Raw genomic sequence first — 27,980 nt, 5'->3', positions numbered from 1 at the left:
CCTTATAGAAGGCAGATGTAATTAAGGAACTTTAGATCATGTTTTCATAAAGTGGTTCATTTTGGTATCTGAATTTGTTTTCTTCTTGCTGCTCTTCATTCTTATTCCCACACTGAACCAGCATCTCAGCTGCACAATCATCTATATATTTTTTCCCCCCCAAGCTGGGACGTTAACTGCTCCAGCTTAAACATCCTGCCAAACATATATTTACATGTGTGTTTGAGGGATTTTTTTTTTCTTTCAAAGCCAGATCACTTCTCTGCACTTATTCATAGATTGGTCATGTAAACCACTGTAAGAAACAAGAGGACAGCACAAGGCAGCACTGAAAATAAGCAACAGAAATTCATATTCTTGAGTTGTAAACAAAGGTTTGGTGACAGAATTTGCTGTTGTAAAGAGCACTCTCTGCCTCACCTTGGCTGGTTAAATAGAAAATCTCTGTTGCATGTTGTGAGGCGCTGACATATGGAAACAATTAATTTGGGAATCCTTTCTTCCTTATGAAGTCATCTGAGTCCTGAAAGCTTACAAACTCTCACCTCACTAAACTCACATTAAAATCGATATTTTCGTCAAAGCTATGTTCACTTTCACAGACTATAGCTGTGGAGTGCAAAACACTTCTCTGTTTCGTTTAGGTCCATGAAATGCTGCACATTGAAATGTATGTTACCTGAGGACTTCCCGCACAGCAAGCTATATATAATTCTCCTAAAGCAAAGCTTTTGAGAGGGTAGATTCTTCTCCTACCCTTATACTCATGTTTTTTGCATAGCGCTGAAGCAGGGAGTAAGTTATTTGATGTCCTTGTTGAAGTATGAGCCTGCAAATGCTAACCAGACAAAAGCCTTCATAACTCAAATAACTTTCTGATGCAATTTTTAAGAACAAATGGGGACAAAGTTGAAAAAGGCACTGCTGCATTTCTGTTATCACAAGGATTTCTAACAGCAGCAACAAAATGAAGTATTGAATTAGAGGAGGGAAAAAAACCCTCACCGTTCCTACAGGAAACTGGAAGGACAAGGACTGCAGCAGCTTGACGACCACAATGCTATCATCCATGTTTCTTAACCATACGTGCTCCTGGTATGGTTTTAACCTGTGTCAAAGGCAATTCTTAGCGTTGATCAGGGAATAGGACAGCACAGAGCCTTTTTTCCACATGCCATGCCTGTAGGAAGTGAGAAGAAAAAGTTAGTTACGTGGCTATGACTTTTGCAGTGCCACTTGGCTTCAGGACCTAAGTACCAGCCCTAATTCCTTTCATTTTCAATTACAGGTGTAGACAAGAGGCTCATATGTCATACTGAATTCCTGTTAAAAATTTGCCTCGTGTTTGTCTGTAAGCAAGATAAAGTTTGAAGTCTCTGGTGGCAATGGAGTGCTACTTATCAAAGTGTCAAGGGCAAGAGAGGAGTTGTGGAAAGCTTGTGAGACCCCACGGTCCAGCTTTATTAAAAGCCACCATCGCGGCAGAAGTGGGGGAGTGCCTGAACCAGAGCAGAGAGCACTCCTGGTGCAGGGGCAGTTTGTTCTCGGACTTCCCTGTAATCTCAACAAACAGTAAATCAGGGTATAGGAAAGAAAGAAAGAAGGAAAAGGAAACCAGTGTTTTTTGAAGGAATATTACCTTAGTTAGTAATAAGGAGCTGCAGATATGATGGCAAGCTGGTGATAGCTGAAGATGAACCTCTATTAAATCAACAGTAGCGTATCTATTACTGAAGCTGATTTTTTCCAAATTTAATCTGCCATTAGTTCCTTTCTTGTCTCTCTCTCAGTCCCATAAGGTTTTCCCTGACCTGTAAGTACTTAGCCTTGAAAACAGAAAACTGGTACATACATACAAGGTGTTCCACAGTTTGTATTTATTGAGTAATACATGACAGTGGGTACTTTGCATTAAGCATTTATCGGTTCAGAGTTAAAGACTCTTTCTTCTTAAATGTATTTTGCTGAAACATAAAGCATTTTGCTTGTGTTTAATAAACATAATTTCAAGTGTATCTAGGTTATTTGTATACAATACGATTACAACTTTCTAACTTAAAGAAGAGTAAACTCATGCCTTATTCTGTTAAAATTACTGTCCTTACCTAGTATGGCACATCTTAATAGTTCAAAATCCAATTTGATTTAGTAGCAACAATCATTGCAGAGAATGTTGGGAGCAATAGAGAGAATATCTGTTTGTGAAATCTTCCTCAACAGTTTTTATTCACAATTCATCTGTACAGTTGTATGTATTCTGTTGTCTTGCCCTCATTAAGCATAAGCTTGTTCTCTCGTCTTAGTAACATAATTCTCAATATGGGTCAGACAGACTCTTGTTTCAAGGGGTTTCCGGGAAAAACGAGTGTTAGGAAAAAATAGGCTACAGATTGCTAGATGTATAAAATCTGCGTATACTTGAGTAATATGTATGTGAATCTTTTCATGCTCCACTGCTTTGTTAATAGTAACAAGAATACAAAAATTTTGATTGTGCAATATATGTTGTTTAATCATATCAATACATCAAGATAATAGCAGCTTGGTACATTCCTGTCTTCTATCTTGAAATAAGTGTGCTTTTCCATGTAAAATCAGAAGTCAGTTAACTTTCTCATTCTCTGTCAAAATCAATTTTAAGTGTCTCAATGAAAAAACGTCAGACCCAAATGTCTGTGTGTCGGCAGGCTGACAGGATAGGAGGTGCACAAGTGGATCTTTTAGACCTTTTGTCTCTGCTTATGTTGGCCGGATGAGGAAGCTTCTGCATTCCTTGATTAGACTCCTTAAGACACAGGTAGTAATTTTTATTTAAAATTGCTTTATAAATTAAGGTCAGCCTCAGACTAGTCATACACCCCCCAGTCTCCTCTCCCCCTGTGACTGTATGGAAACTGCCCCATAGTTTCATGTTCTGCTTAGAATGCTTCTCATTTTCAACCTGCTTGTAACTGTAATTCGTTTATGAGTTTTCATTTTTGTCCCAGCCTTGCCTTCAGCTTGTATAATATTTCTTATGACCCGGTGTTTGCTTTCCAGTGTCTTCATAATGACTGCATTTTAATCTTAATTTCTCAGATTATAGCTGTAAAAATCTTCCAATATCCTCTTAAAAGCTCTCTAGCTCTTGGATCACTTTAGTAGCCCTGCTCTGTGTCTGCTTCAGATTGAATTACTTTTATTTGAACATGGGTAATCAGATTTGTATGCAGGCCTCCACATAAGGTCTTAGCAGTTTCTTGTACTTATCTTTCTGTTTGATAAGTACCTTGTTTAACACACAGAGATATTGTCATTTTTACCTTCATATCCTGGGGGCTTTCAAGCACAGGATGGATTTGATTTTGATGAGTTGAGTGTAGGTCTTTTGACTAATGGGATCCTCAAAAGTGGTCTGGTTAAAAAACAGTATTTGCTTGGTTTTATTTGTTATCATACATGAGGTAGTGAGCTAGAGGTAGTCTTCCGATTACATTATTTATGTTGACAGTCTGGAAGTAACGCTGTGGAAGGATAGTTGAGAAAACAGGAGTTTCTTCATTGCCAAAAGGTCATCATGATCTTTCTCAGAATGAGAAGGGCAGTTACTGCACACATTCGTGGTGATCATACTGACAAACTGGAAAACAGACCATAGAACACACTGAACTTTTTAGAGGAGGTGGAAAAGCATGATTTTGATATTTTTAAGAATATGACTAATGACTTTCGATCTCTGGTAGCTGGCAAAGTTTCCATTTATAAATTTTGCACAGCCTCAGATGCTTTTTATAGCCTCGGCCTGGACTGTCATGCTCTGCTCGTTCTTCTCCTGTTTCAAGAAGAGAGAAGTAAAATCTAGAACTATTGCTCACTGATCTCAGCTCATCTGGGAAAGTGTGTAGTACATCTGAGGCAAAATAAGTGTGAAGAAATAGAAAGTTTTAGCTTTAATTTCAGATTGCCTTTGCACCTGAGAGTTTTCTGGCATTGTTTGTACAGTATTGACTTTTATGGTCTTATAACCAACGGCAAGACATTTATTACATACTTTATAATAAAAGTAAACACACTAAAAATAAAATCCATCAATCTTTCGTTATTACCCGCACAAGAAAATTAAAATATCAATCTCAATGTGGAAGATGTATTAGAGTTTTAAAGTTGCTGCATACTCCCAAATGATTTTCATAGCTGTGCAGTCCAATACAGTTTTGCACATCCTTAGAGACAGACAGACACCATTGGGTAAATGCTTGTAAAACAAGAAAGCTGTAGCTTTCAAAAGTGATATGATCCAAGTATTTTATCTGGAAAATATTGCCATGATTTATGAGTGCACAAATACAGAAACAAACACATAACAGGGAACAGATTTCCTCTTATCCTTGGATTCTATGAAAGTACAGGTTTCTACTTGCTCAGCTAACAATAACAAACATAACAGCTTTATTTCTGTAAGCCAATAAGGGTGTGGGGGTTTACTTGTTTGGTTGGGGTTTTTTTTAAGAAAAAAATCGCAAGTAGACCCAACAAAGACAGTCTGAACAAAAATGTTGACAGGAGATAAATAGTTTGCCATGTCTGATGCTTCAGTACGTACGTTTCTGTGCCATGTAGATTCTTGAAAGCTGCATTTGGGATCTTGAAGTGTAAATATGGCTTAATTAACAGGTATTCCATGAACTTGCACTTTGTATGTTTTGGTTTCTGTGAGTGAACTCTTCCTTCCCCTAGAATAAATAAAATGAAATCCATTAATTTTTGATGAAATAATTTTTAAGAAGGATGTAAATATCTGATGTTAGATAACTTCCTGACTAAAGCTTTCAAGGCTAGTTGTGTGTCTGCATGGGTATGTGTATGTGCACGTGCACATGTGCCAATGACAAAAAGTTTGGTACTACTCCTCTAGTAGTCGCTTCTCATGATGATTTTTTGTAACTCTGGAGTTGGGAAAAATTTCCTCATTTCATTTTGGGGGGGATAAAGGTGAAAATTCTATTCATAGTTCTCTCCCTGCCACCCCTTTCCCCCCGTCTCACAAATAGATTAATAGTCAGCTTAGATCGATGTCTTATGTGAGATTTATATTTTGACATATCAGCTGCTGGAAGAGGTTTTGGAGAAATCCTAGGATCCTTTATTAAGAAAAAATCTAAAACTGGAGGCATTCAAACTGAAGATTTCCTGTTTTGATCTTATGTGCATATGTGTGTATATACATATAACACATACACACTAAAATAAATAGACTTAAAAATTGAGTGTTCACAGAAGCCTTTATTAAATACTATAAGAAAAATATTATATAGAGTAAAAATTAATTTAGTGATAGTACCAATGGAGAGTAATTGTTGAATTACACTTCCTGTGGGAGGCATTTCTTTTAGCCATTATTTTTCTTATCATGTGTTTTCGCCTTATCTTTATTATACCGAGGGGTTTTTACATGTCAGAACTTAAAATTATTATATTTTTATTATTTCTATAGAACCCAGGGCCCTAGCTGTGGACTAATCCTCTGTATTACATTAAATATTACCATTTTGTCTGTGCTTGCATAATCTGTGTTCCGGAAGCATATAATCAAAGTCAACAGTAAACTTGAAGCTCAGGATGATAAAAAATAGGAAAGAAGTTATAATCAGATTAACTAACACTAGCTGCCAGTGGTTGTAAAAGGGCTTGTTTGTCAGCAAACTTCTTGAAGATGGACGCATAGACTGATTTAAATTGGGAAGGGTTTCTGGTGTTCATTTGATTAACACCCACTCACCCTCACCAAAGAAGAGCAAAGTTAGATGAGGTTGCATAGGGTCTTGTCCTGTCATGGTTTGGATATTTCCAAGGACAGATTTCACAATCTCTCTTGGCAACTTATTTCAATCCTTGGCTGCTCTCAAGTTGGAAAAAAACACCAAACATTCTAAGTTCTAAATGCAACTTCCTCTGTTGCAAATTGCATCGATTACGTCCCATGTTGTCACTGTGCGCTTTTGAGAAAATTCTTCTCTACAATTCTCTGGGGAGACAGGATTAAGATCCCCTCTTTCCAAAGCAATCTTTTCTCCAGGCTGAACAAGCCCAGCTTCCTCAGCCTCCCATCAGAGGACAAGTGCCCCAGTGCCACCTGACCATAGTGCTGGCCCTCCACTGAACTCGATCTGGTATGTTAATGTCCTCCTTGTACTGGAAAGCCCCAGACGGGACACAGTACTCCAGCCATGGACTCACGAGCGCAATATAGAGGGGGAGAACGATTTCCCTTGGTCTGCTAGCTGCTCTTTCACTCTTCTACAGCTTGGGGTGCAACTGGGGGTCTTTGCTGCCAGAGCACATTGCTGCCAGGTCCTTTTCTGCTAAACCACTTCCCAGCTAGCTGGCATCACAGTGTACAGTTGCATGGTGTTATGCTGTCCTGGGGGCAAAACTTTGCATTTGCCTTTGTTGAATTTCATGATATTTGTGTCATGATGTTTCAAAGGGATCTTGACGGCCTGGAGGATAGCAGTCTTGCCCTCCAATAAAGACTGCTCCCCGGTTTGGTGTCATTCTGAACTCGAGGAGGGTTCGTTCCATCTCCCATTGCAATAAAAGTTATTAAAGAATATCAGCTCTGGTATGAACCCTTGAGGAATCAACTAGCAACCAGCTGCCAGTTGAGCTCTTTACTGGTGGTCACAACATTTTGAACCTTACAGTCCAGCCAATTTTCCCCCTACCTTGCAGTCCAGTTATCCATTTCATGCTCCACTGGATCTATTACAAGGCTACTATGGAGAGCCTTGTCAAAGGCTTTGCTGAAGTCATGGTAAAAAACATCCACTGCTCTCCCCTAGTCCTCTAAACCAGTCATCTCTTCACATAAGGCAACCAGATTGGTCAGGCATGATTCACCCTTAGTGACTCCATGTTGGTTCTTCCAGCCTACTGTTGAACTGGAAGTTAAAATCTGGAAAAGATATTCTGTTTGCTGGAAGCTTGTCACTGTTGAAGTACAAAAGGGGTCATTACTGGGCTGAGTACAGTTTAATGTCTTCATTAATGACCTGGACAACAGAGTGCATGCTCAGCAAGTATCCAGGTGATACAAAACTTGGAGGGGTGGCTGATATACCAGATGGTTGGGTTGCCATTCAAAGGGACCTTGACAGGATGGAGAAATAGGCAAACAGAAATCTCATAGAGCTCAACGAGGAGATATCCAAAGTCTTGCACCTGGGAGTGAATAATGCCAGGCACCAGTAAATGGAGGGGGACTGAGCAGATGGGAAGCAGCTCAGCAGAGAACCTGGGGACAACCTGTTGACCACAGGTCAGCAGTATGCCCTTGTGGCAAAGACCGACAGCCTTCTGGATTGCATTATGCAGAGCGCTCCCAGCAGGTTGAGGGAGATGATTGTTCGCTTCTATTCAGCACTGGTGAGACCACACCTGGAGTGGTGTGTCCGGTTCTGGGCTCCCCAGTACAAGAAAGAGACATGGCCATACTGAAGTGAGTCCAGCAAAGGGCCACAAAGATGGTTAAGGGGTTGGCACATCTGACCTGAGGAGAGACAGAGATGTGGGATTGTTCAGCCTGAAGGAGAGATTGCTCAGGGGAATCTTACTGACATGTGTAAATTCCCTTCTGGGGAGGGGTAAAGATGATGCAGCCGGACTCTTCCCAGTAGTGGCCACTGGCAGGATGAGAGGCAATGGACACAATGTGAAATACAGAAAATTCCATTTAAACATAACAAAAAGCTTTTTTTTTTTTTTTTAATATATTTATTTATTTCTTCAGTGAGGTTGATCAAACACTGCAAAAGATTGCCCAGAGAGTCTGTGGAGTCTCCATCTTTGGAGATACTCAAAACCAAACCAGACATGGTCTGGGCAACCTGCTCTAGATTCTTTGTCTCTTTTGCTTTCCAAAAAGTGTCGTATCTGTGAAAGCAATTTTGTAGGCCATGTTGGTTTTGAGAATAAAGAAGAATTTTGCAGAGGGTAAGACTGTGCAGTTTCTGTCATGATACTGTCCTCTGACAAATGACTTACATGCATCTACAGTGTTCCATACTAATGCGGAAATCAGCGCTGGTAGATCAATTAACTATTCATTGTATATAGCTCTTGGAAATAGAAAGGACAAAGTTGTTTAATAAATTGACAGTGAAATATTACATGCTTTTCAATTGATTCAATATTTGGAATTATTTAAAGCAGAAAGGTCAAAATGTACTGTAATGGAGTTTAATGTAAGACATTAGAAACTTAAAAAAAAATCAAATATATTGATTTTGTAGTCTTTTTCTCAGTAGAAATGGCAAGTACAGTTCTATAGAATTCTTTAGAATTAGTTTTTCAAAGCAAATTTCATTACTTACACCTTAGAAAAAAGCACTATATTATTTCCAGAACAGATTTATTAAAGAAAATACTTCTACATGTATACACATATAAGTATCTTTCTAAGTCCATCTTTTGTTCAGTACAGAACTTTTAGTTTGGTAGATTGAAAGGGTATTAATTTTTTTTTCTCTAAGTTCCTGTCGTGGTTTAACCCCAGCCAGCAACTAAGCACCACGCAGCTGCTCACTCACTCCCCTGCCACCCAGTGGGATGGGGGAGAAAATTGGGAAAAGAAGTAAAACTCGTGGGTTGAGATAAGAATGGTTTAATAGAATATTAAAAGAAGAAACTAATAGTGTTAATGATAACACTAATAAAGTGACAACAGTAATGATAAAAGGATTGGAATATACAAATGATGCGCAGTGCAATTGCTCACCACTCGCCGATCGACACCCAGCTAGTCCCCAAGCAGCAATCCCCCCACTCCCACTCCCCCCAGTTCCTATACTAGACATGACGTACCATGGTATGGAATACCTTTTTGGCCAGTTTGGGTCAGCTGCCCTGGCTGTGTCCTGTGCCGACTTCTTGTGCCCCTCCAGCTTTCTCGCTGGCTGGGCATGAGAAGCTGAAAAATCCTTGACTTTAAACACTACTTAGCAACAACTGAAGACATCAGTGTGTTATCAACATTCTTCACATACTGAACTCAAAACATAGCACTGTACCAGCTACTAGGAAGACAGTCAACTCTATCCCAGCTGAAACCAGGACAGTTCTTTTTCAAATGAAGTTGCTTTTCTGAGTTGGAGCAGAGACTTTAGTTTCAGTGCCATTCTTGCAAGAAAATCTAGTGGTTTTTCCTTGCCTATTTGTTAGCATATTTTGTTCTGTTTTCATAAAGAGTATAATTATTACCCTTCTCAAAAATTATTTTCTTCTATGACTCTGGAAATACAGTCGTATGTATATCTTCTATTTATACATGAAACCGCAAACTATAACACTTACAGTAGCCGTGGGGACAGGGTATCGTGGGCTGTGCATCACACCTATTAAACATCTTGACATATGCCCTGAAATTTTCTATAACCCTAATTTTCTCCACACAGCTTCTGAAATTCCTCCCAGTATTGTAATTCCAAAGCTGTCAACCGTATCAAGGGACTCTCTAACTTCCTCCTGACTTAAGGTTTTTCCTTCGTGTGTGGTTTTGCCTGTGGCCACCAATATAAGAAGGTAATGTTAGGAAACACATAGGGGACTGTAACAGAGGGACTTGGAACAGCAAGAAGTAGGGAAGTTTGCATTTGGCTGAATTTAGGTACAACCCAGAAAACTTTTCCAGTTGTTTCAGAAAGAACAGGAAAACGAACAAATAACATAAATCCTTGTAAAGTCTTGTAAAGTCTTGTAAAGCTATTGAAATAAGTGAAGGAAAAACATGCGTCTTGCTCCTTCCTTTCCTCTTTCCCCTTCCTATTTTTCTTAATTTCAATTAAGCTGCTTTCCGAATTGTTGCTGTCAAGTTCTGACTACCATGTGTGTCACTGGCCTATAAAAGCTGAGGAACTGATTCACAGAAGGGTGACAGTGTTATCTTTAACTGACATAAGCAGTGTGAGCTTTTTGCTGTTAAGGCCTCTAGGCGATCCTTGCAATCTAGTTTATGATCATGATTTCTGAGAAAAAAAAATAATCCATTATGTTCTCCTGAAATCATCATCAGATTGAGCCTCTGAATAGTGCTTTCAGCAAAGGTTAGGAAGTTAATTTTCACAGTTTTATAATTGATTTCAGATCTAGATGCCTTATTCATGTAAAAATTAATAGGAGTTGGGCTGCCAGAGACCTCAAAACCTTCAGAATTTATTAGAAAGTACCTTTTTTTAGCTTGACCTTTTAAACCAACGTACAAAAAAAAAATCTTACCAAAACAGGACATTACATTGCCAGTAGTTGTCATGATGGGTTTGAAGTAAACATGGGAAAAATGTATAGGCACTGCTTATTGTGTATTTAAAGACTTGCATTCTAGTGTGATGACCATAGTAAGAAAACTTACTTACCGTAGTAAGAAAAAAGATGTGGAATAAAATAGTAATTACAAAATGTATTCAGTTCAATGACAGCTACCATTTATAGTTTGTTTTTTCATTATCAACCACTGCTGTCTAATCTTAGGTGATTTCTCTGTTACAATAGAAAGGGGTAAATGATGAAATCTAATATATCCAACAAAATAAAGGAAACTCTCCATAAGTGAAAGGAAAGGATTTTGTTTAAGCAAAGGACTATGTTTAAGGTGCTGTGAATATGCTTTCAAGTCGCCTGCGTTGCAAATAAATATGGATTTTAGCTTCAGAAAGAGAGTTTAAAAGGCTGTGTAAACAAATAATCTGATACAGGCCATCTCAGAATTAGTAATTTGTTACATATAAGTTTATTTAACAGCCTTTAATTGATTATTCATATATTGTCAAAAATGGTGCCATTTCTCTACTACGTTTTCCAGTCCTGTGGTGGTGTAGCCTTTTGCCACTGTCTCATAATTATAGATTATGAGGTTTTGAATACTTTTCTAAAAAAATAAATGTATAATATGTGCATGGTTAGTTTAAATAATGAGTTAAAACCTTTGGCATGTTATCTAATTAATAAATTGCATTCTGGATTTGGATCACGTGCATTTGTCAAACAGTTCTACTGTCTAGGAAGATACAGGTAATGTATGAGAAAGGCCTATCTTTCAGCTTTAATTTCATGAATAAATCTTACTGCACAGTGCTCCAGATTGATCTGTGCTAGGAAGTGAGGTCCACACAGGCTCTTATGTCTGTCGTAATGGTGAAGATAGACTCTTGAGGAGGAAATCTCAGGAGATGGATCTGCTTGGCTACCCCATTGTACATATTTTTGCTATTAAAGTACCAAGACTAAACAGATTCTTTTCCAAACATTGTAATTTTTTTTTTTTTTTTTTCAAACCTAAAAAGGACTTGAGTGAAGAAAAATGAGATAAAGCATGCTATCTGAGAACACTGTAATGTTAGGTCAATATAAAAAATCCATTACCTTCAGTGCTTCTGTGTAGTATAGTTTATAATTGTTCTCAATACACAGTGAACATCAAATTATTTCATGAATCAAACATCTTGATAATGAAAGATTCTGTGGCACTGGTGATTCTATGAGCTTCCTCCAGGAAGGGACTGCAGATTCTCAATCCTATTGACAGTAGACCTCAGTAACACTACAGAAAAACATGGGTCTTTTACTGAAAACTTGGCAATGAAGTTAAAGCTTGATGGACATATGATAGCTTTGGTCAGCTAGAACTCTCATAATCTGAAGAGTAAACTATTTTGGTTACTGTTAGGAACCTTCAAAGGGTAATTCATCTTAGGTCCAGACTAGAAGCAGTAAAGTCTGTGCAGATGAAATTGTGCAGCTACCTCAATGTACTTCAATCGGAGTTTTAGAAAAGCACATAAATAATGCCGCTGAGTGCTTGATCTTGACAAATAGTGAAATCCTGTGAACTATTATGTGTATTATTGAACATGGCTGTCATTCTCAGATGACTCATCTTTTACTGGTTTTTAGGAGGTTGTGGTAAAATGCATGCCTGTTTCAGGATGCCAAGTCCCATTTTTTCTGGGGTTCTTGACAGATGTAGTGGTAAGAAAAGGCAGAACAACATCATATTGCAGGAGACCTTTACACAGATAGAAGACTGATTGGCTGCAATACAGTTTCAACAGTTAGCTAGTGCCAGTTATCATGTATATGGCAGACCTAGATTTGCTATGATGTGTTTTCCTTGGGAATGCAGTTTATCAGAAATCATAGTATCTTTGAATAATGCATTTTTCTTCCGCATAGCACACCCACTCATAAAAATAAATACTGAGTTTTGGATTGTATAAATATTCCTGCATACATGAGATCTTATGAGGAAACTACTTCATATTACAGTGTTTTGTAAAAATGTTTTGATTCAAAAATAACAGAAAGAGAGATTCTTGTTTCAGCTGCTGGTATTCTGCTGTGTCAAAGCATGTAACAAATTTTTATTTGTTTGACTTGTCTTGCAAAATTACCTGTATTAACCTACCATGACTAAAACAGCAAAAAGGGGGAAATTTGCCAAGAGAGAGGTAGCATTTTTAATAGTGCTATAAAACATATAATAGCATATAGCAATATATGCTGTAGCATATAGTGGATCATTGTTGCCAACTTTTTGGAATGTAAATTAGCGTCTTTATTTTATTCTAATTATTCTGATGTCTTAAAATCACTTTCTTTATTTTATATGAATTCATTCTCATATATGTGAATCAAACACTGACTCTCTTTCCAATGTGAATGAGCACATCCAAATAAATGTCCTATGCTGTTAATGCTGCTGAAACAGCACAGAAGAAGCGTGGGTATCATATTGTTTGCTTCTAGCTCAGCAACCTTAAGTAGTTCCTCTAATGCACAGAAATGTTAGATCTCTGATCTGCAACATTGGTAGAACATTCACCTAACTCATCATTCATTAGAGGGTTATGTGGCTTTTGTTACCTTGTTAATATTTATAGAAGATTTTGGCATTTTTCTCATAAAAGGGTGTTGTAAGTGAAAGTGTTCTTTTAATTTTTTTAGCCTTTTTTTGGCCTTTTCAAAATTTTCTCGTGTAGTTTGGGTTGTAACTTAAGTGTAATTATGATCATTTAAATGCCAGTGTGACTAACTGTTTGAGTAATGAATTAAGGGTGTGCATTCAATAATTGAACTTACATGGTATAATGGGGCTTAATTAGCATTGATATATTGATATAATGCTTTACAACACTCTGAGGATGTGCATGTATTGAGTAATTAATCCTCTCAACATGCAGGTTAGTGAGGTTAGTATGGTTATATTTATTCTGCAGATGGGTAGAGTAACGTAAGAGAGAAGTACGGGGTGAAAGAATTTGTCCACGAAACACGCAGTTTCTGAAATGATACCAGAATTACATGTGAGCTTTTCAGACCACCATTTCTTTGATGAACACATTTATCTTTTGTGCTCTGTTCATGACATATTTCAGCTTCCTGCACTTATTTGTTCTGCTCTAAAGGAAATTAAACAATTTTAATTTGTACTACTTCAATGAAAGGAATGGCATGCCATTAATAACTTTCAAATGAGATAGAGAACAAAAACAATTCCATTTTCCTCCTCCCCAACACACACTTTTGCTTTTCCTGGGTGGAGGAGTATCATCTCTAAACTGATAATGAGTTAAGACAATCTCTTCCAAATAACTAATGCTTACAAATGGTAGTAACTTTCTGCAATAAAAAAGAAAATAACTATGTCCATTCATATCAGCCCAATGTTACTACTTAGGCATTGTTTCCCTCATATTTTCTGTTTCTATTAACAAAGACTGACTTAATTTATTTTCTAGAACCTGGAGTAATTTGAAAATAAGCAGAAAATCAAACTTCTTTAATATACTTTAGACTTCAGATTACTGTCAGAGACCAGTTAATTATTGGATCCTTTTAAATTGCTATTCTATCAAGTAAAACGAAAACTGTACATAAAGTGCCGTCTACTGCCTGGATTCATAATGATGATGTATGAATATTTTTGCAATATTACAAAAAAAGAATTAAATAAAAACTTCTTTTACTTCATTCAGAGTTTTGGGAGAAACAGCAAAATTTATAAGATATTTCGTTTGAAAATAGATCTGTAAAGAACTTCACTGAAGGAGTGTTAAACCAAGAAATGAGTTTGAAATTAGCTTTGAAAGTCGTGATGTCTGTTACCAACTGAAATCTTTTGTGAAAGTACATTCCATAGCCTAATTTAACCTTTTTTATATAAGGAATACTGTTTTAAAAAAATGAAAATAAACCCAATTATTTAATTACAATTGTTTGACAAGTATTTATTACTTCATTCTGCAGAATTTAACCGTAACATTTTTCCTTCTTTCTTTTGACAGTATTACCTAGTCATACTTGTGGCAACCCAGGAGAGATACCTAAAGGAGTACTTCATGGAACCAGATTCAACATTGGAGATAAAATCCGATATAGCTGTATCTCTGGTTACATCCTAGAAGGCCATGCCATGTTGACATGTATTGTGAGTCCTGGAAATGGTGCATCATGGGATTTTCCAGTTCCTTTTTGCAGAGGTAAAAATGAAGACATGAAATATCTTTAAATTATAAAGACAATATTAAACCAGCAGATTAAATAAATTTATTTTGAGGTGATTTTTTTTTACTTTCTAAATGTAAAAGTACTAATGTACTGTCTAAAAATCTACACCATTTAAAACTATAATCACAATTCAGAAGCAATGACTCTCCAGAGTTTACATTCAGAGCTAGATGTTATCTACTGATCTTTTTTCATTTACGTGGGGCATAGCTATAGCAATTCGACAGCAGGACCTGGCAAATACTTTTCCAAGTTTCTGCTTTTGGAAACCTTCTGCCAGGAAGAAGCTTGAAATCTTCAACCATATGATCTTTGAAGGGGACATCTGGTGGACCAATCATTTTGAGTCCAACTCCTGCTTAAAGCATGGATAACTTCAAAGTTAGACCAGGTTGCTCAAGGCTTTGCCCAGTTGAAATCTTAATATCTCCATGGATGGAGATTCTGAAGCCTCTCTGGGAACCTGTTCTAGTGCCTAGCTGCCCTCATTTTCATGACCAGTTTGAATTATCTTTTTACAGATTATATCCATTTCCTCTTCTGCTGTTGTGGACCTATGAAAAGATTCTGGCTCCATCTTTCCTAAATTAAACAGTGCAGTTAGATTTTCTCATAGCCTCCTCTTGTCTGGACTGAAAAATCCATTTCCCTCATTCTCTAGTCTCATACGTTATGTTCTTTACCATCTTAACCATTTTAGTGGCCTTTCTCTGGACTTGTTCTAGTTTGTCAATGCCAGTGTCTCCTTTGTACTGGAAGAGCGTAGAGTGGACACAGCATTCCAGATGGGGCCTCCTGAGTGTCAAGTAGATGAACTCTGTCTAACTCTCTCTCTTTAGCTGCTGGCTATGTTCTTGCTCATGCAACCCAATACGAGGTAAGCCTTCAGTGCTGCAAAAGTGCACCACTGACTCAGCTTCTATTTCACCAGGACCTCAGGTCATTTTGTCAGAGCTCCCACCTAGCAAATATTTTTTGCGTGGGATATTCCTGTTCCAGGTATAGGATGATCCTGTTCCAGGTATAAGACTTAGCATTTCTGGTTTGGAATTTCATGAGATTCCTGTCATTCTTCCAGGTTGTCAAAGCCTGTCTGAATGGCAGTCCTGCCCTTCAGGGTGCCATCTGCAAACCTTGTCAGAGTGCATTCAATCCCATACTGCAGACTCATGGTGAAGATATTATATAAATTCAGCCTCAATTTGAATCCCTGGAGAATGATGCAAGTCACTGACCACTAGCTTGACTTTAAACAATTGGCCTCTGCTCTCTGAGCCTGATCGTTCAGTCAGTTTTTCACTCACATAATAGCCCACCCATCCAGTCTGTATGCCCTCAATTTGACTGCAATGATACAGTGGGGAACTGTGTTGTGAAAAATTTGTTAACGTCAGGCTAAATCTTTTTGTCAAAGAAAGCAGTCAGGTAGCCAAGGATGATTTGCATTGGCAAAAGCTGGCTGTCCCTGTTCAGCTTTTTGTCCTTTGTGTGCTTGGGAATGGTTTTCATAAACACTTACACCATAATTTTCTGGAGGTCTGAGGTGAACTTGACAGATACACGGTTGCTAGGATCCTTGGGGTTTTTTTTAAATGAGAAATGAAAAATTATCTCTTTTCCAGTCATTGGGAATCACCCTTGATTGTCATAACCTTTCAAAGATGACAGAGCAGCCACACACTGTGACACACCAAGAACCCTTAGGTGCATACCATTAAGTACCATGAACTTGCACATATCCTTTTTACTTCTATAGGTTCTTGTATTGTTTCTCCTGTGCTGTGGCTACTACTTTTCTTCCCGAAACTTCTGCATTTTATTGAGAATTGGGAGGCCTGAGGGCACCCTTTGCTAATAAAGGGAGAAGCAAAGGGGACATTGAGTGCCTCAGCCTTTTCCACGTCTTCATCACAAGGTCACTCAGCCCACTGAGCAGCAGCACCACCATGTCCTTCATTTTCCTTTTGTTGTTGATGTTGATATACCTATAGAATGGTTTCTAGTATGACCATTCTTCACATTCCTCACCAGTTTTCATTCAATCTGAGCTTTGGCCTTCCTTCTTCTATCCCTGCATTCCTGAGCAACACTTCTATATTCCTTTCAAGTAGCTCATTCCTGCTTTGACATTTTGTACACTGTTTGGGCGGGGGCTTTGCATTTCAGTTAAAACACCTCAGTCAGGAATTTCCTGTTCAGCCCGAGCAGCCTCCTGCTATGCCTGTTCATTTATGTACATATATATATGCATCGTTCTTGAGCTTTGAGGAAGCTGCCCTTGAAGACAAACAAGCTCTTCTGGGCCTCTTGGCCCTTCAAGACACCAGCCCATGAGAGCCTGTCTACCACTTTGCAAATTAGTTGAAATCTGGTTCTACTATTTATCTTCCTCACTTCCCACAGGATCTTCAGCTCACGATTATTGTAACCATAGCTGCTGTTGAATACTACTTACCTGAGTGCTTCTTTTTTTTTCTACACCCAGTTGGCCTGTCCAGTGCCTGCATTAAAGACATTCTTCCTGGTAAACTCAGAAACCTAATGGATTGCTTACCCTCTGCTATGCTGCCATCCACACAGATGTTGGGATGGTTAAAGTCTCCCATGAGAACCAGAGCCTGTGGTTGGGAAACTTCTAGATGTTTAAAGGTTTTGACCACTTCTTAATCAGGTGGTCTGTAGCAGATATTCACCATAATGATGTCCCTCTTGGCTTCCCCTTCTCATTCTAGCCCGCAGGAGCTCAATGAGCCTGTCGCCTGTTATGCAGAAGAGCTCTGTTCATTCAAGATCCTACTTTGCGTAGGGTGCAGCCTCTCCTTTTCTTCCTGCTTTTCCTAAGAGCCTGTGTCTATCCATTGCAGCCCTCCAGTCAGGTGAGCTGTCCCACTAGGTTTCTGTAATCTCGATGACACCAAAGTTGAGTGACTGTACGTGCACTTCCAGTTTGTCCAGTTTGCTTCCCATGCAGCACATTTTTGCATACACTTCAACTAGGCTTCCAGTCATGTTGCTTTCTGAGGGGGAGGGAGAGAAACATTCATTGCCTCGTACCATGTGTTCTTCCCTGGGCCTGTAGGTTTTGGCCTGCATCCCTGACAAACTTAGTTTGGAGCTCTCCTCGCTAGGTCAGCAAACCTGTTGGCCTGTTCAGCCAGGCAGATCCCATGTCTCCCCTGCTGCCCTTATTCCTCGAAGATGATCCTATGGTCAAAGAAGTCAAAGCCGTGTTGCCCAGCACCAGCTGCTTAGTCAAGTGTTGTTCTGCAGGAATCTGATCCTCCTGCCTGAGCTTTTCCTCTTGCATTAAGGAGAACCCCTCTGGTCTCCTGTGCTTTTCACCCTAATCCCAAGCCCTCTGGACACCCTTTACTGTTCAAATTCTCCCTTGGCAGTATTATTGGTACCCATGTGGATGAGCAACAAAGGGTATTTGTTGTCTTCTGTAATAATTTGTAAAGGTTTCTTGTGACTGAAGGGTCTTAATGTAATTCCTCACAGCAAAGAAATATTTTCGAAATTTCTGTGCTCCAAAACAAATGTAAGAGTTAATAATCAAAAAAACAGCAGAGATTTGGGTCATGTCTGTTGTTTGTATTTGATCTCAATCAGTATGCCACAAAGATTTCTTTTACTAGTGCTTCGAAAACAGGAAGAAAACAAAAATTTTCTAACCTTTCAGTTGCCTGATCTTAGATGTCGGTGTTTTTGGTTTTTTTTTTTTTGCTTCTAATATGAGGTAGTAAACAGTTTTCAGAAAAATATACACGTTGTAAGTTCATGGTGTCATCAGTGTCTATTAAATATTTGTTCTGTTTCTGCAGATACTGCCCATTTTGGCAGTGTTCGCTGCATACAAATGTCTCTAACAGGACTGAAATTTTCTTCATCACTGTAACTCTATGAATTTAACCTATTAATAAAAACTCAGGCAGTGTCCTAAACCCCTTGTAGAACTTACATGAAATCCAAAGAATTCTGTGTACCTTCTGTCAAGAAATGACAACCGTAACAGAAAAGTTATTTAACAGCTAATGATTTATGTGAGCTGAGCCATTGCCTCAGTGGATTTTTAGAGTTCATGTGGAATGTGGATTTGATGAGGGATTTTAGACATTCCTTATTTTATTTCATTTTATCAGTCTGGAACATATGCCACGAGGTAGCCCTTTCCATTCACTATGTCTTCAAGCAAGAAATGTTCCACTACTGTTTCTCTAAGAACCTTGGTCTTTTCTATGAAAGCACCTTTTGTTACAGTTTTGTTTCTAGATGGTATTTTTCTTTCTTGTCATTGTAAACTAATTTCGTGGCATCCGTGGAAGATAATATAGCAGAGTTAAATAAAGCTACATGGTTTATAAACTAAAAAATTATAATAACCTTGTTCTCTAGGGTATGTTTCCCTAGCTTTGCTGATGCTAGGAAATTACTATTTTCTGCAGTTTTGTTGCTTAATGTTTTCAGAAGCATTAAGAAGCTGGTGTCCAGTAATTTATACATTATCTAACCGTACAAATGCTGTTTCTGCTAGAAAAATTCCTAGTGAATTACTAAGCCTTCAGGAAGATGTAGACAGCATTGACTCTTCTATCTGCCATTTTGTTTCTCCGGCTGCTACTCAGTTTCAGAGGTTCTCTCTTTAAAGTATAGCCATGCGGAGGGTGCTGGAGCTGAACTGTACTGCTGGTTCATTGATGGCTTAGAACGAACTCTGAACAGAAATCAAAGCTGCAGTCAATGGCATTTTTAGAAAGTTTAGATAATTTGACTGTCAAGACATTTGCTTTATCTTTTTTTTTTCTGTTTTGGTTTTTTTTTTTTTAATAAACTATGATTTTTTGGTGTGTGAAAATACTGCAACTTCCAAACTGAAAAAGATAGAAAACAGTCCCCCCAAAAGAGAAAACAGCCCCAAAAGAAAAGTTCAAAGACAAATTCTGAAAAGATGAGGTAATTATTAAAACTTAGTCGTGTTTTTCAATATGGTAAGAGCAGTCATGGACTTTTCTGCTGTTAGAAGCTAACCAAGAAGTTTACCACGAGTTTCTGCAAAAAATTGTATAGGTGGCTTACAAAAATTGACAGGGAGAATCAATGGCCCACTGAAATTCTATTCTTCTAGGTTTTGTTCCAAGAATTGATAAAGTCTTTGTTTTCTCAATCTTGGCTACCATAATAGTGTCACCCAAAACATTTGCCTTCTTTATCTTGAGGTTGAAATACTGTGCAGTACAAGTCTGAAACATTTTGAAAGTTAATTTCATTCTCTGCAGTAACTCCACTAATAGCTGATTTATGATATGTGACTGCTTCTAAACGAACTTGGTATAATTAGGTTCTCAATTCTCAGTAATTTTGAGAATCCCTGGTTGATTATAGTTGCATGAGTTTAGATTTTTATGAAGCTAACATTAGGAATACAAATTGGATTAGTGATATTACAATGGTAAGCTTTTTCTCACAATGAAAATAGCTGTGAGGGGAAGAACATGTAATATGTTATCATTAAAAAGACACCCAATTATTGGAGGGAAAATAAAGAATAAATAAAGAAGACAAACCAGTAAAAGAGATCATATGTCAGAAAGGTCCAAGAGGATCAAGTAATAATTAATCAGGCTCCAGATTTAAGAAATATTATTGGAGAAATACTTTGGTGTAGAATAGATAATCAAGAAGGTGTTCTTAGAATGGATAATGGGAGAAAAGAAGGAGAATTTATGATTCCATATAGAGTAAGATAAACTAAATACAGAGATTCAGAGCTGATATTTTTAAAACATCTAGCAAAGAGAAATTGATGTTTCTGGTGTTATCCATACTTTCTGAGGTAGGAAGTAGTTCTCTGATGTAATTTCTTGTCAGCCTCTGAAGTTCAGGCAAATATGATTTCATAAGTTTAAAGAGGAGAAAAAGATGACCTGATCCCATCATTTATCCACGTTTATTAAAAAAAAAAAAATAGAAAAAATAAAGGGAAAGAAAAAGAAAGTTTCCCAACAATTCTGCTTATTGATGTCACGTTACATGATAAAGTGAGAATATTTTCCCAAATCTAATTTTTAGAGTGACGTGGCAGATTCCTGCCTGAGCAATTTTGTTCACTTTCAGAATAATCTGAACTGGTGCAATGTTTACATTGACATGATATTTGAATGAAACTCATTGTGACTGGTGAAATAAGAAGTCAGAGAAGTGTTTCAGGAAAAGCAGATAGGATATACTGTATAATTTCTTACGCAGTAGTGCAGGACTGACTAGATCACACCCAATGGAGATATGGACACAGCTACAAGTGTTCTTTCTTATAAATGTCTTTGTGTGTATAAGTATGTATATATATATTTACAAATACATATAGCTATGTTTATATATTCTTGTTCTAATGTGTATCAGTAGGTATGGAGGGACCCGATTAAAAAAAAAAGAAAATAAGCCAGGTCAAAGCTGGATCTGTGCAATAAGGTGCCTGGAAGACAGGAACAAGAAGTGAGAAATGAGATGAACAGTACATAGTGAAGGTACCCAGAATGGTATAGTAAAGTCAAAGAATGAAAAAGAGGACTTCAGTCTGACCATTAGGAACACAAGCAAAGTTAACATCAGAGGAAGATATAAGGATTTACTAAAAATTAAAAACAAACCTCAGGGGCAGTCATAAAAAGATGAAGGGTTTCATAACTGCACATAGACTTCTGGGAATAACTGGATTAACTTTCCCAATTATTAAAAAATATATGTAAAATCTGCAACAGTCATTAATTTGCCCTCAAACAATTCAGCCTTTTCTCTTTTTGCTTCAAAATTAGGGCTTTACTATTAATTTGTTGTAGACTGTTATTTTAAGGGATCATTATCAGTGTTAAAAAAAAAATATATTCTCAAGTGAAGGGTTATCATATCACTGGAAAAAAGCTTAGTATACTTAATTGAAAAAGAAGAGAGTCTTCACAAGATATCCGGAAGACTGATCTTTCATTTCTGTGGGAGAGAGAGTAAGAGATTACAGACCGTTGATTAATTTTTGAACTACTTAATCTAGCTATTTTCTCTTAAGACCAAGTTTTTGCATGAAAAAGGTTGCAGAGTTGGGGTTTTGATTTTAAGTTTTCTCAAGCACATACTATCAGTTAACAGCTGAACTTTTCTGCCAGGTTAGCAAATAGTTTGTCCATCACTATTTCTGTCTTATTTGAAATTTATAACTTTGTTGACTAATAGATCAGATTTCCTCTCCAGAGTGGATGGAGGGGGAATAGGTCTTTGTAATATAACAAACTGATATGAATGAATAAGAATTGTAAAAGGCTGCTACATTAAGCACAATGTTTACGAAGAAAAAATGGACAAATCTCAAGCCCCAGGAAGTACGAGACCTCCCCCACTGAGTCCAGTATTGTCAGGGCGAGTAACTATGGGACAACCCTGCTGGGGTCTCCTTAGACCAAGCTCACTGAAGTGTCAAAGCTAAAATGTTCAAAGTAGTGCTACGGCTGCAATGGGTGCCCACAGGTGCCTAAACAAATTGCAACAATTTCTGTGTTTCTATTTTGTACATATTATTAACTTGAGGTGAGAAATCTGACTTTTTAATATATGTAAAATAGACACTATTTTCCGAAACCACAATGATTTCTGAAATTTTAACAAAATAAATCCCATTCTACTTAGAGAGCAATCCAAATTATTTTGAAGTGTCCTTTGAAAACCCTGGAGAGAGAAAGAAAATTCATCTTTGTTGTATGGTCTAATGAGTATTTAATTTATGTGAAGTTGATCAACAGCAAGAGAAGAAATTGAGAAAGGGAGGCAAACTGATTAGAGCACTTATCTGGGATGCAGTACATCTGGATTCAAGTGATGATAGGAAGAAAAACACAACCTTCTGACAAGTTTCATTTTTTTAAAACGCAGAAAAGAAGCACAGGTGCTGGCTTTTACCTATTCATAACAAAGTCTATAAAAACCTGAAATATTAAAGAAGATTAGCAAGTAGAGGTGAATATTTTGATGGTTAAAGAGCTGGCTGCCAGTTGGAACTAGATTAGATCAATGAGTTGTCTGATGAATGTGTAATGCTATACCATTGTAACACTTAGCGATGTTTTTGGTCTTTATGAATCTGGCAGTTTAGCAGTTTGACAGTTGGCATTGACATACTAAAATTTATTTTTAAACTTGGCATTGATATACTATGGCTTGTTTTTAGGTTTTTGTCAGTAAGACGTTTTAAAATGGTAATTTTAAAGTCTTATTTCAAAAAGTCAGTTAACTAACTCCTCATGTTAACCATTTCCAAAATATCCAAAGCATATATCTGTGAAAGTAATCATTCATGATTATTTCCTAGATATGTTTTCTGTAACGTAGAATTTTATTAAATGAGGTGCAATAATCTACTTTTTCACAAACGAACTACAGAAAAATGCCATTTAATAAAGAATTGAATAAATCACAGAATGACAGAATATCTCGAGTTGGAAGGGACCCATAAGGATCATCGAGTCCCACTCCTTGCTCCTTGCAGGACTACCTAAAACTAAACTCTTTGACTAAGAATGTCGGCCAGATGCTCCTTGAACTCTGACAGGCTTGGTGCTGTGACCATTTCTCTGGGGAGCCTGTTCCAGGGACTGACCACCCTCTCAGTGAAGAACCTTTTCCTAATGTCCAGTCTGAACTTCCCCTGACGCAGCTTCATTCCATTTCCTCGTGTCCTATCGCTGGTCACCAGAGAGAGGAGATCAGCACCTTCCCCACCACTGCCCCCCTTGAGGAACGTGTAGACTGTGATGAGGTCACCCCTCAACCTTCTCTTCTCCAAACTGAACAAGCCAAGTGACCTCAGACGCTCCTCATAAGTCTTGCCCTTGAGGCCTTTCACCACCTTGGTTGCCCTCCTCTGGACACACTATAATAGTTTGATAGCCTTCTTGTATTGAGGCACCCAAAACTGCACACAGTACTTGAGGTGGGGCCGCACCAGTACAGTGTCAAGTGGGACAATCACCTCCCTTGACCAGCTAGCTATGCTGTGCTTGATGCACCCCAGGACACGGCTGGCCCTTTTGGCTGCCAGGGCACACTGTTGACTCATATTCAACTTGCCATCAACCCAAACCCCCAGATCTCTTTATGGGGTGCTGCTCTCCAGCCTCAATAAATAAAGAACTGTTTCAGTGGTATTTTTAATAAGGCATGCTAGATAATGTACGTCTATGGTTCATTTAGAACCCTGTAAAGCTGCAATTTTCTTTAATTGATAAGACTTACAAAATGTGACTTAAAATGACAATATGTCATTTGATGATGATTTATGAAATATCACTCAAGTTTTTAATTGCATCTATTCTGTTGCTAGTGATAAAGAGGTAACAAAATGACTATGAATGACATAACAGGAAAAAACTTCTTTATTACTATGAATTTTGTATTTTAAGTCACAGCTATGTTTTCATCAGTTATGTTACAACAGTAATGTAGTAAAATGATCTTTCAAATGAGAACCTTTCAGTATAAACTGAACTTGAATAGCCAATTCTGATCATTTAAACTTGGTTTCTAAGTTAATTTTGAAAGGTTAGATGGGTTTTAAATGGGGGGTTATTTGGTTATTATATTATTATGCAATAAACACTTTTCACTTGCATAAACATTTTATTAGTTTTTGTATAAATAAGGCATATAGAATACAGAACATTGCACTCTGGATGGCATTTGTGTGGGAAGGAGAGGAAAGTCCAGTAAAAATGATTGAATGTTCGAAAGATATCTAAACCAATTTAAATAAGGAAGTTTTGTAACATCCTGTTTCTGTTCTAATCCCATCCTTGGATATCTGCTTAGCAGGGCTTGCATCTCTCGTGTTGCAAGATCTCATTTATGCAAACCAAAATTGTCAGATTGTTATTTTTGGTGAAATGACTCTTTCTAGTTTAAAGAAAAATGGAAGATTTTTCATTGACTGCCATGGTTCCTCAGTGATTCTTTTGATTTTTACATACATTAACTTGATGGATATGTTTATCTGTTTTATCTAAGCTGCACATCTATACAGTATATATGGTTTTTGTTAAGCGGTGCCAGCCATATGTGTTTGCATGTGTACTTTATATGATGCACGTTCTCTAACTTCAGAGCACTTAATTCCTGACTACTGAGAGATCCAAATATTTGTAGCTTTATACTTCAAGTAGTCATTTATGCTGATACAAACAGCACTTTGTGCAGTTGCTTACAACTTGAAAATAACCATGAGTGTTTGGAATTAATTGCTTGCACATTTTAAAATGCAATTTGTTAATCACTTAGAGTTTGAATTCATGAAGCCTGAGGCACTATCTGCTATCAAATTACTTCAAGCACAGTGATGCATTAAGATTCCTGAGCACTGTTCTAGCTCTGTCAAAAGCATAACACAGAGAAGGCCGTGGCCAAGAAGGACGATCAATCCAAGGAGGCCAAGTAGCTCTGGGGCCAGCTGGTGAAACACAGTGTATGTCCGGAGAGTTTGTCTCCTACCCTGCGAGCGGTGTGGCCACATCCTGCCTGCCTGTGCTCACTCGTAGGTGATATATCACATTTTAGCATTCTACAGTCTGGTTGCCTTAGCCTGGGTGCCACCTATGATGAAGGAAGTCCCCAAACCACAGGTTCCTGGAACATGGGGAATATGTCAAAGGAAAGATCATTCTGTGCAGCTGCTTTTGCCGTGGTCTTTCCCTAACGCATCCACATCTGTCAGAGAGAAAATACCGACGCTCTGGTCTGAGTTAGCTTCCGTGGTCTTACCTGACTAATGTTCCCTTTCAATTTCTGGGCTAACTTGGTTTCTCGCAAACCTCTTCGAAATGGTGTTATGAATAGATTGAAAAGCTATGCATCCCTCTGGGCAGATATCTGTAGCAGCCTGAGTTCCTTTGGCTTTCATTGGTAATGCACAGCGTATAAATTTAGATTTTTGCATGTGACTGCCAGAAATAATCAACTACATAAGCCTTCCTTGTCAGCTGTAAAATTCAGAGCTTTAGAGCTCAAAGCTTATTCAAGGGCTCTGCAGCAGAAACACTGAGTAGCATTGTAATTACCACTAGCATGTTACTTAATGTCAGTATAAACACAGTGGGAGATGGTGTCATTAAGAATGTTATCATAACAAAATTTAACAGCAAGTGGCTGGTACCAAAGAGTTATGGCTGACTTAGGATTTTGCACATCTTGCTGGTTACCCTGGGTGGGAAAAGCCGGCTTGCTGCCTTTCAGGAATACAGGTAGAACCTGTATGCATCATTAACTGGAACTCACACTCTTACATTTTGATTCTTTAAAAAAAAATAAATAAAAACAATCCCACACTGTTATGACAAAATATGAACAAGTAGAAAGCCTGAAAAAAAGAGAGGGTGGAAATTATCAGGTTTGGGATTTTGATTGTTCATTCAAACTCTGATACTGATGATGACCGCAGTGGAAATCAATAACTCAGTGTTAGTGTCTGTACTGAAGTATTGGCACAGGATGTATGAAGTTAATTTGTTTTTCTTTGCTGGGTTAGATGATGATCTGAAGTGCTTGAAAGCTATGCAGTTTTTTTAAAAAAAGGAAAAAAGGGTCATTCCAGATGTTATTGGATAACAAACCTTGGTTCTCCTTTCTGATCTTTGCATGTATTATGCACCAGGAATTTTGACTCTGATCCTCGCCTTTATCCATGAGTTCTTTAATTTCCACTTCCTTTCCCCTTTCATCCCTCAGAGGCACAATGGCCCTTTCAATATGCACTGTATAAAAAGCCAGGAATTGAGGCAGGAATCACAGAAATGGCCTGATTTCACCAACAAAAAGAAATCTTTTAGGAGCGTAGACCTATTCCACCCCCCAATCTCCTTCATTTAAAAAAGAACACATAAATATCAGGATCCAGAAAGTAAGACAGGAAATTTCTCAAAAAGAGCTGCTCTCCTCTGAGAAATTTGTGTCTCAGGAAATCATGAAACTCAGTAAGGCTTTGGTAGCCAAGGTTATGTTACGTTTCTTTATGTCAAAATTTACTTTGCATATAGAAAAGTAAAGATAACTACCTGTTCGAATCTCTTCAGCAGCTTTCTCTCCTCTTTTTAGTCAAATTAATGGTCCATACAATACTTACATGTTAAAGAAATTGTTATGTTTCTGCCTTTCTCCCAATTTTTCCTTTTGTTTCGGTCCCTTATTAGCTATTTATCCTCTTTTAATAGTCTCCCTTTTTTAATGTCCAGCCACAGTATTCCTCTTCTTTTGATTCAAATTAATCCTTTTTCCTTCAAATCTTCCTTTAAAACTCACTTTCACTGACAGGCTTTCAACTGTGATTGAGAAGAGCAGCTCTACTCCTACCCATCTCTGTGGTCTTAATTAGCTATTCAGTTATTATCCTAATTAGACTGTAAGTTCCTTGTGCCATGCACCTTGCCAAGCTATTTGTTTTTAACTCTCCACATGCACTTATAGTATGCAAATAATACCTAATGATAATAGCATTAAGTAAAGATGATAAAACAGATAAAAATGAAATGCTTCTCTTCTGATCATCCACCTATGCGGAAATATTTTTAATTACTTACTATTGCAGTAGCTTTCATAGCCACATTATAACACACCAAAAGCCAGTTGATGAATTTTTAATTTTTTATGCCAGTGAATTGTATGGATGACATGTTTTGTTTTGTTTGTTTTAATTATATGTTTTAATACCCAATACTACTAATAATCAGCATATCTTTAAAGCTTTTAATGAAATCTTATGGGGCAAGGAAGAGTACAAGTCTGCTAAATCCTTTGACAGCATATTAAACAACATTCCAGGCTTACCAGGAAATTCCTGTGCTCTGTATTTTTTGAAATTTGGTTAATAACCATTAAAAAAAAATATATGTTATTAACTGATGATGCATGAACCTTGGAAGGTCCATCTGGCAACAAAACATTCTGAATTTATTTGCCATCTGTAAACATCCTGATTCAGAACAAAAAACTTGAGAATGGCTAGTATGAGTTCATTAATGCTTCCTAGTTTATGACAGCATTTAAATCTATAGGAATATTTTTTATGCAATTTTTTATAGTTATAAGAAATGAGAGAGATCTTTAGAAAAGAAATGTTCCATATTTTTTAATTTATATCACAGAAGCACTAACTGTATTTCTGTGATTCTCTGCCCAGTTCTTTCTTAGGCTTCTGTGGACACTTTCAGAGAGCCAAAGTACAGGTTTTCCAGATCAGCTTGTACTAAGTGTCTCTGCTAGCCTTATTCTTGTTTGGCCTTGTGTCACCAACAAGGAAAAAAAGTCAAAAAATCCAAACGAAAAATCTCTGCAGTTTAAAGGCCAGAAAATGTTCGATTCCGTTCACCTGGATAGTATTTTGTTTCTGTGGGTGCATATATTTCTACGTACAGAAG

The 27,980-nt window shown here is 37.6% G+C and overlaps 1 protein-coding gene across 1 annotated transcript in view; it reads left to right on the top strand.

Moving 5' to 3' along the window:
- The window catches only part of CSMD1 (CUB and Sushi multiple domains 1), a 1,239,551-nt gene that overhangs the window by 565,219 nt on the left and 646,352 nt on the right, over positions 1 to 27,980 (top strand). The window contains exon 4 of the mRNA XM_030037616.2: positions 14,316 to 14,510. Coding sequence (XP_029893476.1) covers positions 14,316 to 14,510 — 195 coding nt within the window. The remainder of the gene's footprint in view (positions 1 to 14,315; positions 14,511 to 27,980) is intronic.

Source organism: Aquila chrysaetos, chromosome 15, assembly GCF_900496995.4.
Source record: "Aquila chrysaetos chrysaetos chromosome 15, bAquChr1.4, whole genome shotgun sequence".
NCBI classification, from domain to species: domain Eukaryota; kingdom Metazoa; phylum Chordata; class Aves; order Accipitriformes; family Accipitridae; genus Aquila; species Aquila chrysaetos.
This window is presented reverse-complemented; position numbering and strand designations above follow the sequence as displayed.